This window comes from Eptatretus burgeri, chromosome 11, assembly GCF_056783735.1.
Source record: "Eptatretus burgeri isolate ZD-2024b chromosome 11, Ebu_testis_v1, whole genome shotgun sequence".
Taxonomy (NCBI): Eukaryota; Metazoa; Chordata; class Myxini; order Myxiniformes; family Myxinidae; genus Eptatretus; species Eptatretus burgeri.
In genome coordinates, this window is record NC_140971.1 from 43282360 (window position 1) to 43297329 (window position 14970).

Here is a 14970-nt window from a genome sequence, read left to right on the forward strand (position 1 = left end):
GCTCTATTTTATCATTTATCCCTGCTTTTGGTGCATTTCTTCCCTCTCTGTTGTTCCTTTTGTTCTGTTACATCCTGATCCATTCTATGTTCCAGCTTCCCCACGAAACTCAGCATTGCATCCAAAAAAAAAAAAAGGAAATAATAATGGCTGAAGATGATATAACCATCGAACCGATGATAAAAAGAAAAAAAAAACAAATCACATCTGCATCAGGTTCCTGGCCGTTCAAACAGTCATGCGATAAACAGCCTCCAGAAAGGCAAAGGCCAATCAAATAGATTGAGAGTAAAAGAAAACAAAAATCAAACGACGAACAATCCACATCAAGAACCCTGAGCAATGATTAATAGGAAATCCATTCTGACAAATGACACAATACTATTGCACTGGTATAGGAGGCCGATGAATGTGCCAATTACACTCAAACAATGGAAGCAACAGGCCCAGAACATTAGAGAGGAGTGCATGTTGAAAGGTCATAATTATTTAGACACGTGACCTGCCTTTGGGTGGTGGTCCATGATAATGTTCTACTGGAGATCGGCTATTCCAGTCCCTTACTTCATTTATTTTTCAGCATGAACACTTTTGGACATTTTTGTAAAGATCGTTAAATAATCGTGCAATTGCCCCATGTCGAAGACGATTGGCAAATTGGTGGTGAGCATGAGGCATTTACTGAAATTGACGATGGAGACCACTTTAAACACAACAATTTACACTCCCTTCCACTTTACACTCCCTTCCACTCACGGTTAGAAGTCAAAATAGCTTTTCTTTCAAACATTTTTGTTTTCAGGAAAACCAATTTTTACTGATAAGAGATGGAGTCACGATTGCTACAAGTTAAAAAAAAAAGGAAGAGATGCTGCTATTTTAAATGCAATAAGTGTGGCGTCTCGACAGGTTTATGGAAAGAAATAACATGATACCTCCCAAGGTCTGACTTGATAATTTATTAGCCCCCCATTGGACTTGGTCCGATATTGGGGGCTTATGGATTTGGTCTTGATTTTCGTGTCCGTGCGTGCGTGCGTCCACAACCATATCTCGGACAAGTATGGACCGATTTTATTTGTACTTGGCACAAAGACAACACATGATGGTATACGTATGCACGTCGTTTTTTTTTTCTTTCGAGATCAGATCCGAGATGGCTGACTGGCTGCCATTTTAGTTGTAAAAAACCCGATATTGAACGTCCTCAACCATTTCTCGGACATGCGTTTACCGACGTTGTTCAAACTTGACACACAGATAAAGAATGAGAGCTTACATGAGCATGTAATTTTTTTTGTCCAGAGATCTGATCCAAGATGGCTGACTGGTGGCATTTTGTTATTTAAATGCGTCCCCAACCATTTATCAAACATGCATGGTCCAATTTTGTTCAAACTTGGCAAAAGCACAGGACACGATGGCATACACGTGCCCTTTACTTGACTTTGCAATCTGATCAAAGATGGCCGACTGATTAAAGACTGGCAGAAATTTTATTTGGACATAAATATGGGTGTGCCCTTCAACTCCATAGAGCAAAATTGCTAAAACAATGGGGGCTATGACATTTTTTGTCTTTTTTTAGTCGTTTCCCAATAGTGCCACACTGTGGAAGCACACCTGGGTAAGACACAGAATATGTTAACATTTCCCTCCTCTCCCCTTGCACAATAATTGTACAAGGCACATAAATCAGATGTTTAAACGCTCAGGTGCCTTACATATGAAAGCAAGCAGAGCGTCGCAAAGGAGGTGACTGTGTTGCTGGGTGCTGACAGCATCAGACCAAGGCAGAAGTGGAGGGGAAGGTACAGATTCCAACACTGCAACTAGGTTCAAACACTTTTGGTTCTGATACTTGGCTTACAATTGAAATAGATACTGAAGACTCAATTTAAATAGCTCAACATGGTTTGCAGAATGTGAATCAGAATGCCTTAGGAGTTAACAGGAGCTTGTGAATATGTTTATGTCCTGTATGTCCATGAGACAATTCCACAGCAAATACAGTGTTGCCAATTCCTTTTGCATGACCAGCGAGCCATTCAGGTCCACAATCTCAATTCAGTCCAAATACAGGATTGAGCACATTGCTGACATGTGGAACTGAGGTCCTGCCATAATACAACTTCTGCTTTATCTTGGGGTCAGTGACCCTAGACAGAGTAATGGAATGGATAAAAAAAAAAAATCACACAATGACGTAAACCATGAGTGTTGAACACGACAGGAAAAATCTCGACCATAACTTCACCAGTGCAAGATGATAAGCCTAAAACGTTTGTGACCCACTTCAAATAAGTGTCAATGAACTTCTTCACAAATAATGGTCCAGTGTAATCTTTGCAAATTTGAGACCATGGTTTAGAGAGCCAGGAGTCCAGGACCACAAATGAAAGTGCTTCAAATGGGTTTCGGGCAGTAGCCTGACACACAGAACAATGACAAATGCATCTCTTGTTGTTTTAATTCTTACCTGGCCACCAAATGTGGCCCTTGAAGACCGACTTCATGGTTACAATACTAGGATGTGATTCATGTAGTTAAAAACACCTTTTTCAAACTTTTGGGAGGGGGGGGGGGCTGTTATTTTACAGCAGGCAATCAGAATGTGAGGACAGCTCTCCTTCATGACTGAAGTTATGGTCTCAAGCTAATTACACCCAAATAATGTGGGCCCATTGCCAGGTATGATCCACAAGGGGTAATTCCTGTTACCCACCACTGTGGGTCACCTTTATATCAGCAACGACTAAGTATCAGTTCATTGGTACAAGTTCATAACTTGGCGTTCATAGATCTGAGTGTAGACATCGTTGTCTCTTGGCTTAACCACCTTTTGAAAGTTTCAGATCTCATGATATACTGGCTGGCATCGTGTCCAGTTCCATACTCATGAGAATATCATCCAGCTTGACATTCAGAATAATGAGTTCGGCACAGAAGAGCTTGCTCTCTGACCTGAGCCGCTGTGTTGAACAGATTGGTGAGACTGAAGGTTACTGGGATCCATAGTTGATGATGATTACGAGTTCGGGTTGTTCTCCCGAAATTAACTTGACTGGGAGTTCTGCTCCAGGCTGATTACAACACGCAGCTCCTCATCAGTAGGGGTACAAGCACGAGCGATAGATACAGCTTTAGCAAGATGAAGATCAGGAACGGCCAACAACTTACGAAGGATCGTTTCCTTCTTGATGCCAATAACAAAACAAAAAAATCCTCAACATCTCGTTCAATGTGGCACCAAAATCACAATGCTCAGGAGGCCGGCAGAGGTCAGCAACAAACAGACACCGACTGGCCTTCCTGACTCTGATGGGTGTAGACCTTGTAGCAGGTCACAATTTTCCCAGGTTTTGGCTTGTAGTCTTTCACCACTTGTTCTTTGATTTATCAAGGAGAAAGGAGGTCCTTCATCAGGGCAGAAGTCACATTTCCACACACAGTGAGCAGGACAGCCTGGTGAGAGTCAGCATCCTCTGCCATCACCACGTCATTGGCAACAAAGGTATTGCTAAAAAAAAAAATAAAAAAAAAAATCGACAAAGTCCTAATCCAGCATCTGACTGGTACTCTGACAGAATCCCAACTGATGCGATTATAAGCACTGCCATATAAAGAATGTATCAATCCCATCCTTGTCACCAATTGTAGCAAATCCCACAGGGTTATATGGTGAAATTACACGAGACCTCACTAGGTCTGACTGGAGTGGTTATTCGGTGAGTGCTACAGTGTGCATGTGCACTAGGGTAAGAAGGAACAGGTCAAGAATTGATATTAGATTGAAATTCAAGTGTAAACAGCAGGGTTGCTACGAGTCATGGTGGGATAGTTTGGGGCAGTTATTAAAGGAAGAAAACATGGAAACTTTTCTGCTTTTCCACGATGGTCTGTCTGTCTTGGAGGACAGTTCAATGCTGCTAAAAGCAGCCTCATGGCACCAATTACACCAAGAGGTTTGCATTTGCCTTCCCATTGGTTGTCAGTGCAGGAATGTAATTTGTTCAGAGTTTCAGCGAAAGCTTGCCTACTCTTCGCAAAGGATACCATTGGATCTTCACATCCATCAACAATTGCTAGCCGATTTGACTACTCAAATAACGCCCGTCCGAGGGATAGCACATTGTGATGAAACAGCCTGCCTACAAAAACACTAATTTGAAAGTTTCCAGTTGGGTCGGGAATCGAACCCAGCCTAGACAGTTCAAGAGTTAGCGCACGACTGAATAGGATCCATAATGGTTAGGCTAGCTCATAATGGCAAGAAGCAAAGGACTCCCCCAAGTTGCTTTTCCATTTCTGAAGCCTCATAAGTCTGATATTTCACAGACTTGCAGAAAAAACATCCTTGTGCAGAAGACACAGGGCAGTGGAATACAACCGACAAGCCAGAATACATGAAGGATTGTGCTGCATTCCTAAAGTGCAAGTATTCCTAATTTCCCAAAAAATTAAATGTAGGACAACTATTGAGTTTATTTGCAAATCAAATAGAAACATGCAGGCCCAGCACTAATAGTGCTAATAGCAAAGACGACTCCGCATTATCCAGATGCAATTTATTTTTTAGTCCTTTCCTTCAAGCTGGGCTCAAAGCCATGTGTCCTGACACTAATGTACATGTGAAGGCTTTGGTCAATCGGTAAAGGATACACTCCTGACCTGTAAGTGTTCATATTGGCACAGGCCACCCCGACAGGCAGATTGGAAAAGGGGGGCATAAGGACACAGGAGGAAGCCATTTGTCCCATAATACGCATGCTATATCCACATCCCAGCACCCCAACAGACAGCAATTAGAGTGCTTTATATGCAGCTAATCTAAAGCAATATATATGTGCAGATAGAGGACATGCACAAAAATACAAATTCCCTTACAAGGAACTTCAATGCAGGACGAGGCCATAAGGCCCAACAAGCTTGCTAAATGGTTGCCAACCTTTTTAAATGCTGAGCATCAAGGAAGCATCACATACCATTTTTAATCTCTGGTATGGTTCGGCTGGGTTTCGGACTGCCGAACACAGAGTCGGAGATGATCCTCCAACCATGACACCACCGATGCTGGTAGCAATGGTCTGCGTTTTTTTTTTGTATTTTTTAAAGATACCATGGCAACATTGACATCTCCTACTCAAATGTTGACATACGGCTTTGCATGTCTATTGGAATTGCTGCATAGTCATGATGCCATTCAAATTTAAAATGGTTTAACAGCCAACAGTGCACTGGGAGAAAGTGATGAGGTCTTGGGCAAAATACATGCAAAGCAATTGTTGGTACAGTTCTCCTCATCGAGTAAAACTGACTGTCACTTATTATCAATCGCACTCGTTAAAGGGTGTAGAGGGAGGAGATGATGACCTGTAATTACAAGTGCAGTTATATCTCAGAAAACAACAACGACGACGACGACGACGACGACGACGACAACCATTTCTATTTTTATCTCTGCACTTCGACTTTGTGTGTGGAGATAATTGGCATTGGAAGGATCAGCTTCCAGCTGTCACAGCATTTGAAGTGTCCAATCAAGGACAAACGTGCCAAAATGCACCACATTGGGTCACACGATATACTCGATCTCTCTCGCAACAAAGCTTAAAATCCTCTGAAAAGAAACAAAGTGAGAATTTCATTGAATGCAATAACTTTTGTATTTCATACCTACAGTGCAGAGTGGGCTGTGTGTTCTAAACAAGAAAAGTTTATGCATTCCACAATCCAGCAACAGAACCATTGATTTAAATCGAAGCAAACAGGGCCCTTTACACAAGAGTCACTATGTCAAACTCTTGAGTCGTTGGAAAAGATGTCCATGCGAGATCGTTATGGATGCTTAATCAGCTATCCATCCTTCATTTACTATCTTAGAGTCGGTGGCCATCTATTGATTCCATATGCTGTATGTGATCATCATATGAAAATCGGTTTAAAATTGTGACCTGTAGGCGATTGACATACAGACAGACAGAATAACGCACAAGACCAACCAATATACGTACGTGAAAAATCTTCGATTTTCACAAGTAATTAAAAATAAAAATTACCCCCATGTGGGGGGTGACGGTCATCTCTATAATGTTTTTTACTATCATAATCGATGAACCGTTGCCAGATATCTCCTAAAATGACAGACAAGATAGGTTTTGAAAATGGCGACTTTCACAACTTTCGTGACCTCGTCCATGACCTCGAATCCGGGAAAAAAAATGTCGTTGGGTATCACTCATCGACCTCAACCCACATACCAAATTTCATCAAGATCGGAAGTAAAAAGTTTTCTTTGTACCGGGAGGTGTTTTTGACCATCTTCCAGGTTACGTGGCGGCCAAACGGGACGGAAATTCAAAAATCTGTCGAGTTAGATACAAGAAAATATTTTTTACTATCATAATCAATAAACAGTTGCCGAATATCTTGTAGAATGGCAGACGAGATAGGTTTTGAAAATGGCGATTTTTATAACTTACGTGACCTCGTGACCTCGTCCCTGACCTTGAACCCAGACAAAAGTTATATCGTTGTGCAACACTCATCGACCACTACCGACATACTAAGTTTCATCAAGATCGGAAAGAAAATTGTTGACGGACGGACGGACATTTGGTCCAGCTTTATTAGGTCATCTTGGTAGAAATGACCTAAAAAGCTGATCACGACTGATGAAAAGTGGTCCTTAGAAACGGTTAATACAGTATTTATAACAAAGATAAGTTCATAATATGAGACACCGAATGGACGCTTTGTCCATCAGAGAAAAGGCTGAGACTTACAGTTCCTGAAACTGGGCGTTCTAAATGCCTTAAAGCTGTCATCACCTGGAAGTAGAATGAGTGATGTGCGTTGCTGGGACTTACAGCACTGAGAAGTGGCTGTTGGCAGGGGCTGCCTCTGCACGTCATCATGTATGGTGTACTGCTCTCGGAATAGAGGGGGAAAAAAATGAAAGAAAAAACAAACAAACATGTGATTGAGGATGCTCTAGTTCTCTCTCAAGACTACTTTGCTTCATTATAGTCCCTCCGTCGATGATCATAACATCAGAATAACTCACCCCGTCATGCTCTCTTATGCTGTTCAACTGCTCTAGCTTTCGAGCCCAGTACTGAGCCTCCTCATCCGGTATGTCTGTAATGAATGGAAAATGAGGGTAGTGGTTAGTTTACAGCGGGAGGCTCAGGGTACATATTTGAAGCAAAACAAACAGTAGCTTTCATGGCAAACAGTGAGCAAACAAGACAAGCAAGGTGATGATGCAAGCTTTATCCCATTGTCAAGTTGCCACAATTTTGGGAGCCATACGTTATCAACCAGTTGCTTTTTCCTGTTCGTGGGGCAACTTAGCTAAATATAGCATAGCAATTATGCATTTTGAGAGGAAAGCACCAAATTTGGCACACTAGTAGCCTATCATATTATGAACAGATTTGGATATTGGTCCATCTCAAATTCAGCCGCTGATGGCTGTGGCAGCCATTTTCCACTGCCATCAAAAAATTTGAGATGGCCCAATATCCAAATCTGTTCATAATATGATAGGCTACTAGTGTGCCAAATTTGGTGCTTTCCTCTCAAAATGCATAATTGTTATGCTAAGTTGCCCCACTATGTACAGTTAAAGCATGGTCAATGATAACAGTCACTGTAGCCATTCAACGATGTTAGTCATTAATACTTGGCCCATTTTTATTGATCAAACTGCTTCAACCCACTCAGCAGGGCAACAGTGAAGTAGCACGACAAATGGTTAAAGACACCTGTTGACATCTTCGTGCCACATCTGTTGAATAGCAAGTGGCTGGGGCAGGATTGTTTCATGTCTAGTCGTCCTTGTTGATGGCATTATTTCAGTTTTGTAAATTTATTCTCTTAACATGTCACAAATCTTAAAATTATCCATCTTGCACCTCACACACGACCCTCCCTCACTTCTCCCCTCTCCTAACTGGTCAATGTTTCCATTGATACTTGTTAGGACAGCCATGCTTTACATGCTGTCTAAATATTTTAGATCACCTGAAATGGAAGCACTAGTGAAAGAGAAGGCTGTTTGTTTGATTTAATCTTCAACCAATGAAACAGTTCCACAGCATCCGTTGTCTTGTTTCCATATACCACTCAACACGGGTTGAACACCCTGCTGCCCTTGGATACCAAGTTTCAATGTTACTTGAGCCAACCCAAATTGACTGGCAATTAAATGTACCAATTTAAATCCACCGAATTATCGAATCCTTTCCCAAAGCAGGCAAAGTCGGATGGGTGGAAGTGTGTGTGTGTGTGTGTGTGTGTGTGTGTGTGTGTGTGTGTGTGTGTGTGTGTGTGTGTGTGTGTGTGTGTGTGTGTGTGTGTATCTCCCCTCTATAACTCCAAAACCATGAAACCTAGTAATAGCGGCATGAAACTTTGCATGCATACTAGAGGATCTTTAAGGAAGTGCAAGACTGAAAATTGGGTGTTTGGGTTAATTAAAACACCCTTCTTGAAGATAATTAACGGCCTTATTTAATTATATCCTTTATCAGGCGCATCCTCGGCCACTTCACATTTCCTGGATGGGGTCTTAAGGCACAACCTCGGTTACCTTGCTGGGGTCTTAATTTGCTATTTTGTTCGGCCTGCTCAACGATGCCTCGATTTCTAAACGAAAAAGCGCTGCAAATATTTTTTTCTTCACTTTCCTCACTCATACCATCGAATGCCTCATCCACATACCTACAAAATTGCTGCATACATCTTTTTTGTAAGTGCTATAGTTTTCAAATTAGGAGCTTGGAGTGATGTCATGCATTTAAGATGCGATTTTCTATGATCCACTCTCACGGACTAAAGTACATCATCAAAATATTCATCATCATCAAAATGTATATCATCAAAATATTATTTGAGCTTGGAGGATCAGATCACGTGGACGAAATAACTCGAAATCTGGAGTGAAATCTGAAAATGTTAAGAAATTGGCAATGTTTCATTTTTTTGCGAGTGTACCATGAACAATCAGCTTGATTTCGCTTGCCAAGCCAGCCGTTCCTTATCAACCATTTAATTGGACTGCTTGCTTGAATGCTTAAAACACTTCCTGAGCACCCTACAGTCGATAGTGGTACAATTCGTGTCCCGATGGTGATGTAGTCACAAGTTGCTACAAGGGGTAGTGGTACATATGTGTAGATTTGGATCTGTAAAGGGACTCTTTATGAGTGTGTGTGCATGCTTGCATGTTTGGTTACAGGAGACGTGGTGGAAAGGTGTCATCCTGTATTTTATGATGATGATGGGTGGTGGAGGTTTCAACTTTTAACCTCAGCAGTGTGCGAGCGATCACATTTTCCTTTGTCCACGTAGCTGTTTCAAAAGCAATTGCTTATTTTATATGAACCAGGAACCGACTGGGTGAATATGTTCGGACAATATTTATCTCCAGACATGTCAGTCGGTGTTTGTTTGTCTCCGGACGGTGTTCGTCTCTGGGGGGGTGGGGGGGGATATTTATAGTATGGCCAGTAGAAAATGGATTTCAGACAATATTTTGTTTCCATTTGCATGGTTATTCTCTGCAGAAGCATTTTGATGAGACAGTATGAATCATAATTAATGCTCCACTGCATGTCTGACTTCCCTTCCTCTCACCTCATGCTGCCCTCCCTTCCTCTACCCCTCCTCACTCTCCCTCCCTCCTTCCTCCCTCTTCCCCCACCCCTCTCCCTCTCCCCCACTTTTTCTCCCCCTCACCCCATAGTATTCCCATCAGCAAAGCGATGGGTGGTATTTGCAAGTATTTTAATAATTTAGTGAATGTACCTTTGTTTGTGCTCTTTCATTTACCCTCTCAAAGCAAGTTTTATAGGAGAAGGATATTCTACAGAAATGGTGGTGTCTGTCAAAACTCCTATATGCCTGAAATTGACAATGTAGCTTCCCAACACCTGGCATACCAACCGACATTAACCGAGTTGACATGTGATACGATGGAGCCATTAAGCAAACAGTTTTCCAGCCATTTGTGCAAATTAAAAAAGGTCTTCAATTGAACTTTGAAACATTACATCCCCAAGTTCGCACAAACGCTTGCTTCTTTGCCCTTAAGTGTTCACATCGAGTTTTATGGTTACAGCAAATCCAGGAATAGTTTTGCCAGAAAAGGCCATCAGATCCTCCATCATCACGTGTGCAGCACAAACTAGCCTTTAAACTGAGAGTATTGTACGTCTAATAATGATTCATGAACAGAAAATTGGAAGGCCATTCAATTACTGCAATTTGATGGTTCTTTTGAGTATGACATGTTGAGGCAGGATCCAATTTTCTCAGGGACAGATGACACAAAAGCCTACATTGTGAGGGCTGTGGGAGCACGACGTTATGCACATGTCCTAACATCCGTAACATATACCTTTACTCCCATATGTTTCTGAGGCAAAAAATCAAGTATTATATAATCTATTGCAAAGATTAGAAACTGGTGCAGAAAAATGAATGTTGCATAACCATGATCGAAATATCAGCAAAAACAAATGGAATAAATGTGAACTAGCATATGTGCAAAAAAGAAACAAGATTACAACAAAACAACTGTTCAATGACCAAAAAGCGACTAATTAAAGGCATTGCAGGAAGTCTATGGTATGGACATGAAAGCATAGACAAAGATCAAGTCAACATCCCAAAGCCTGGTAAGAAAATATAATAGATGACAAATGAATTACTGGGCCAACCCTATGGTCAAGAGAATGCAAAGGAAACAAAAGCTCCATCATGCAAGGGGAAAAAAACCCCAAAGTATTTGAATTTATGACAATGCATGGAAATGTATCAAATGCATCAGCAAATGACTCGGTTAATCAAGCTTCAAAAGTAGTGGGTTCTTTTTTTTTTTTTGAGAAAAACGGCATCAAAGAATATGGCAACATATTCCATTTTACTCCCAAATATAGAGGTGTTTATTTGAAGGTGCTGGCTTCTCAGCTGAGCAGAACAATAAACAAACAAACTTTTATTGAAGTACAGTACTTGAAGACACACAAGACAGATTGAGCAAACACAAAGTACAGGGATCACCGGAAAAAAAATTAATAAAGGTCATATATGGGAACATCCATATTTGCAGAAGGCACGGCCAGCCGCAATAAAGCTGCCAATGGTACCTTCATTTATTTTATTTTTAAAATACAAAACAGAGTACAGTCTACATTTCAGTCATGTGACATACTGCAAACCCTCTGGTGAGTCAGAACACCAAAGAAAGACAGATTGGGGACATAACCAAGGAAGGATCACTTATGAAATACGTACCAAAAGGTAGCTCAAAGCGAGTGTCGAGCAGGATTTGGTGCAAGGTCGGAGTTCGGGTGCCACACACCTCATCCTCCTGCATGAGCACCTCGGCATCTAGCGTAATCCACTCCCCAGGACCTTCCTGTGGATGGCAGAGGATGCCAAAAACAATGGCACGTTTTCTTCGTTGATCCACACACAAAATTCTCATCTTATAGGTCACATGACCACAAAGCTCAGAAATGGTTGAAAATAAGAATTTCAACATTTATATCAGTGATGCAAGAACAAAGAACTGTCAAAACTAACAAATACATACAATGGATAATCCAATGTCGCAAATGATTAAAAAAAAAAAATTGATTCCAATAATCACATCAAACAATATGCTTTGTACAACCCATCTACACGAGAATATTATATAATGACTAACAAAGTACAACATGGACAACTAGAGGGGGAACACTCGGGAGAGTGCAAAACCTCCGCCGCCAATACTGCTGGGTCACTCAAGTGAACCTTATATCTTATTCATTAAATATGACGTCAACAGTGCTGAGAGTTATAGTTCTTTTCTCCAACATTTTGGGGGGGGGGGGTTGGAAATCACTTAAAACATGTAGAAATGCAAAAAGAAGAAATCGAAATTTTGTTGAAAAAAATATTGCAAAAATTTTTTTTTCTCTAACAATTTTTTTTTGGGGGGGGGTTGGAAATCACTTAAAACATGTAGAAATGCAAAAAAAAATTCTCTATTTTTTTTTGGGAGGGGGTTGGAAATCACTTAAAACATGTGTAAATGCAAAAAAAAAATTTTTTTTTCTCTAACAATTTTTTTGGGGGGGGGTCCAAAATTTAATGGCATGATCCTTGGACCATACCTAACTCCCCCACCAAGTTTCGTCGAAATCCGTCGAGGAGTTTTTCCGTAATACTGTTCACAAACAAACAAACAAACAGAAAGGGGTGAAAACAGTAACCTCCATCCATCTTCGAAGATGGTGGAGGTTAACTAGAAAGTTCATGGAACACCTTACAGCATGCAGTCTTGGAAAAAACAAACAAAACAAAAAGTAAGAAAAAAAAGAAGAAAGACACAGAGAGAGGCTGCAATGACAATTTTGATTGGTAGTGATGACAAAATACCATAATATTTTGTCCAAGTACTGCAAAACAGAAGAGTTTGGAAAGAATCAAAAAGGCAATTTGTGTTCTCGTGTGTTCAAGTTTATAATTCAAATGAAATAAAATAAAGATCTTAAAGGTTGTAGAAAAAAAATCCCAAAAGCTTACTGCTGTTGATGCAGTGTACCGTATTTTACACCACCTTGCTTAACACGGGCATTAATTATTCATGCCTGTTGTTTGTGTCCATTATGACATCTTTAAAACACAGCAAGTTTCACGTCTGGAATGATTTTCAATTTCGTTTGACTTCCAGACAAGCAAACAGAGTAAAACAATTTCCTTAATCACCTGTGCGCATGCGCAATCGAGACGAGATTCCGTATAATTTGCCAAATTCAGAGGCAAAGTACTACGAAACTACAGGTTCGTGTTCCGATTCATGTTAAAAACATAATATTCAGTTGAAATAAAGTAGTTTGTCATTGATAAACTGACGTTTGTAAGCAGACAGACAGACCAAGTGAACCAATTGCTTAACCTCGCTTTTCACTCCACACGGGCGAGGGGCAAACATGGACCAGGTTTCTCAGCTTGGTACCATATGACAGCAACCATACAATCAGCTGAAAACCAAGTGAGTACAACTTTTTGAATGACAATAGTGAATGGGAAAGGTCCAGGCAAACCAGGATATACCATCTAAAATAATCAAGCTCCAGGTTCTCAAAGGGTTTTCCATCAATATTAAAAGCTTTTTAACATCATTGAATATTGTTGTTGTTGTTGTTCTTCTTTGGGGATGGAAGTATGGTCAAAGGAGAATAACTAAGTGAGTGAGAATGCACACTACAGGGTGTACAGAAGTCTTGAGTAAAATGTCTAGTCATTGAAAACTAGTACATGGAAAGCCACAATTCACTGCCTGAACAGAATATGTTCATGGTCAGGGTAAAATGAACTCGGAAGGGTTTATTTAAAATAACATAAAAATGAATGCACATATATTTATATAGCCACACGCCTCATTGGTTCCCCTGTACGTAACGGAAGCTTGGGTCTTGAGAAATGACAATTGCTGGAGATGATAGAGATGCACAGTGCAGAGAGCTGATGGGGACCTCTCTGGGCAAAAATAAGAGGATGGATGAGATCAAGAGGTTGGCAGGAGAAAGGGACATCAGCCAAGAGACATGACTGTGGTGGTTGGGGGCAAGTTCTCATAAGAGAGGAATGGAATATGCACATGCAGGCCTTGGATTTGGACGCTGTTGGCAGGATTAGAGGCAGAGGAAAATAGAGGTGGAAGGTGGTGGAGGAGAGAAACATGAAAGGAGGGAAAGGAAGTAGTATCTCTCTCTCTATCGAGTGCAGCCGATGGCTGCTGGTTGCATCATTGGTTGGGACGCGGCTATGCCGCTGATGCAGTGTCCCCCTTACCAGTACACTGGTACTCATTTGGCCGACCTCTGAAGGATGACAGGCTGAGTCAACCTCATGGTGTATATTAATTCAGCGGCCAACGGGGCTTGAACTCAGGACCCTAGGATCCCAAGCCACCACCCGAACCACTAAGCCAACACCAGGCTAGGAAGTAGTATCAAGAGGAGCATGAGAGAGGAAGTAGCAGCAGTAGTAGTAGTAGTAGTAGTAGTAGTAGTAGTAGTAGTAGTAGACATCCTGGTTTACAAAATTTCCTTCCAACTCAATACCATTCCAATGTAATCTAGCAGAAAGTGTTGTTCGATTGACAGGGTTATTTGGATCACTCTCCTGAAAGCAATAATTATAATCGACTACAACGCACACACGTGACACTGACCAAGTGGCACAACCTTAGAATCAGAAGAGATGTGAAAATCCCAACAAATGAAATCCAATCGCTTCTCATTAAGAACTGATGCAGACTCGTATCTGAAAGAAAATGACTTTGGGTGGTTAGGGACCAACTACTTTTGAAAAAGACGGCTTGCAACCTCACGCTTAGCCTTTTGTGGACCAAAAATAGAAACAAATGAGGATTTTAAACCCAATGGCTCATTTATCGATGTTAACCAGAAAAGCATGCTGAAGAAATCCCATGTATTATGTATTCGATAAAGCAGGGGGGGGGAGTAGATTTGTCTCAAAGTGGCTGATAAAGAACATGAACACACACGGTTCTGTCTACGACCTTTGGATCAAACCCTCCCATGTTAGTTTTTGAACCAAAGGCCAAACCTGGCCAAAAAAGGGGGCCACGGTGCAAAACGGATGGATGAGATTTGGCTTGTGCATCAGGAAAACGGGCAACAGTCATGTCGAAGGCTTGAAAATAATGATGATGATAATAATAATCATAAACTGCAACCAGATAATCCAAACGTTGAGAGTTTCAAACTTCCAGCATCATATCCATCCAGTCCACATACATGATCCATCGGGGACCAATGGTTTCGCATACAAATGTATTTCATGGCTCATTTTAAAGAATCAGTCAAAACAATCAAATAGATACAATGGATAAATCAAGTTCATCATCAAAAAACAAAAAATGAAATTGTACAGATGCACGACTTG

The 14970-nt window shown here is 41.0% G+C and overlaps 1 protein-coding gene across 2 annotated transcripts in view; it reads right to left on the reverse strand.

Annotated features, from left to right (window-relative positions):
* UNC13B (unc-13 homolog B) overlaps positions 1-14970 on the reverse strand; it is a 353113-nt gene that overhangs the window by 157521 nt on the left and 180622 nt on the right. For both annotated transcript variants that reach the window (XM_085846260.1, XM_085846261.1), the window contains exons 5-7: positions 11305-11428; positions 7067-7140; positions 6870-6927 (exon numbers count right to left, since the gene is read on the reverse strand). In XM_085846260.1, coding sequence (XP_085702386.1) covers positions 6870-6927; positions 7067-7140; positions 11305-11428 — 256 coding nt within the window. The remainder of the gene's footprint in view (positions 1-6869; positions 6928-7066; positions 7141-11304; positions 11429-14970) is intronic.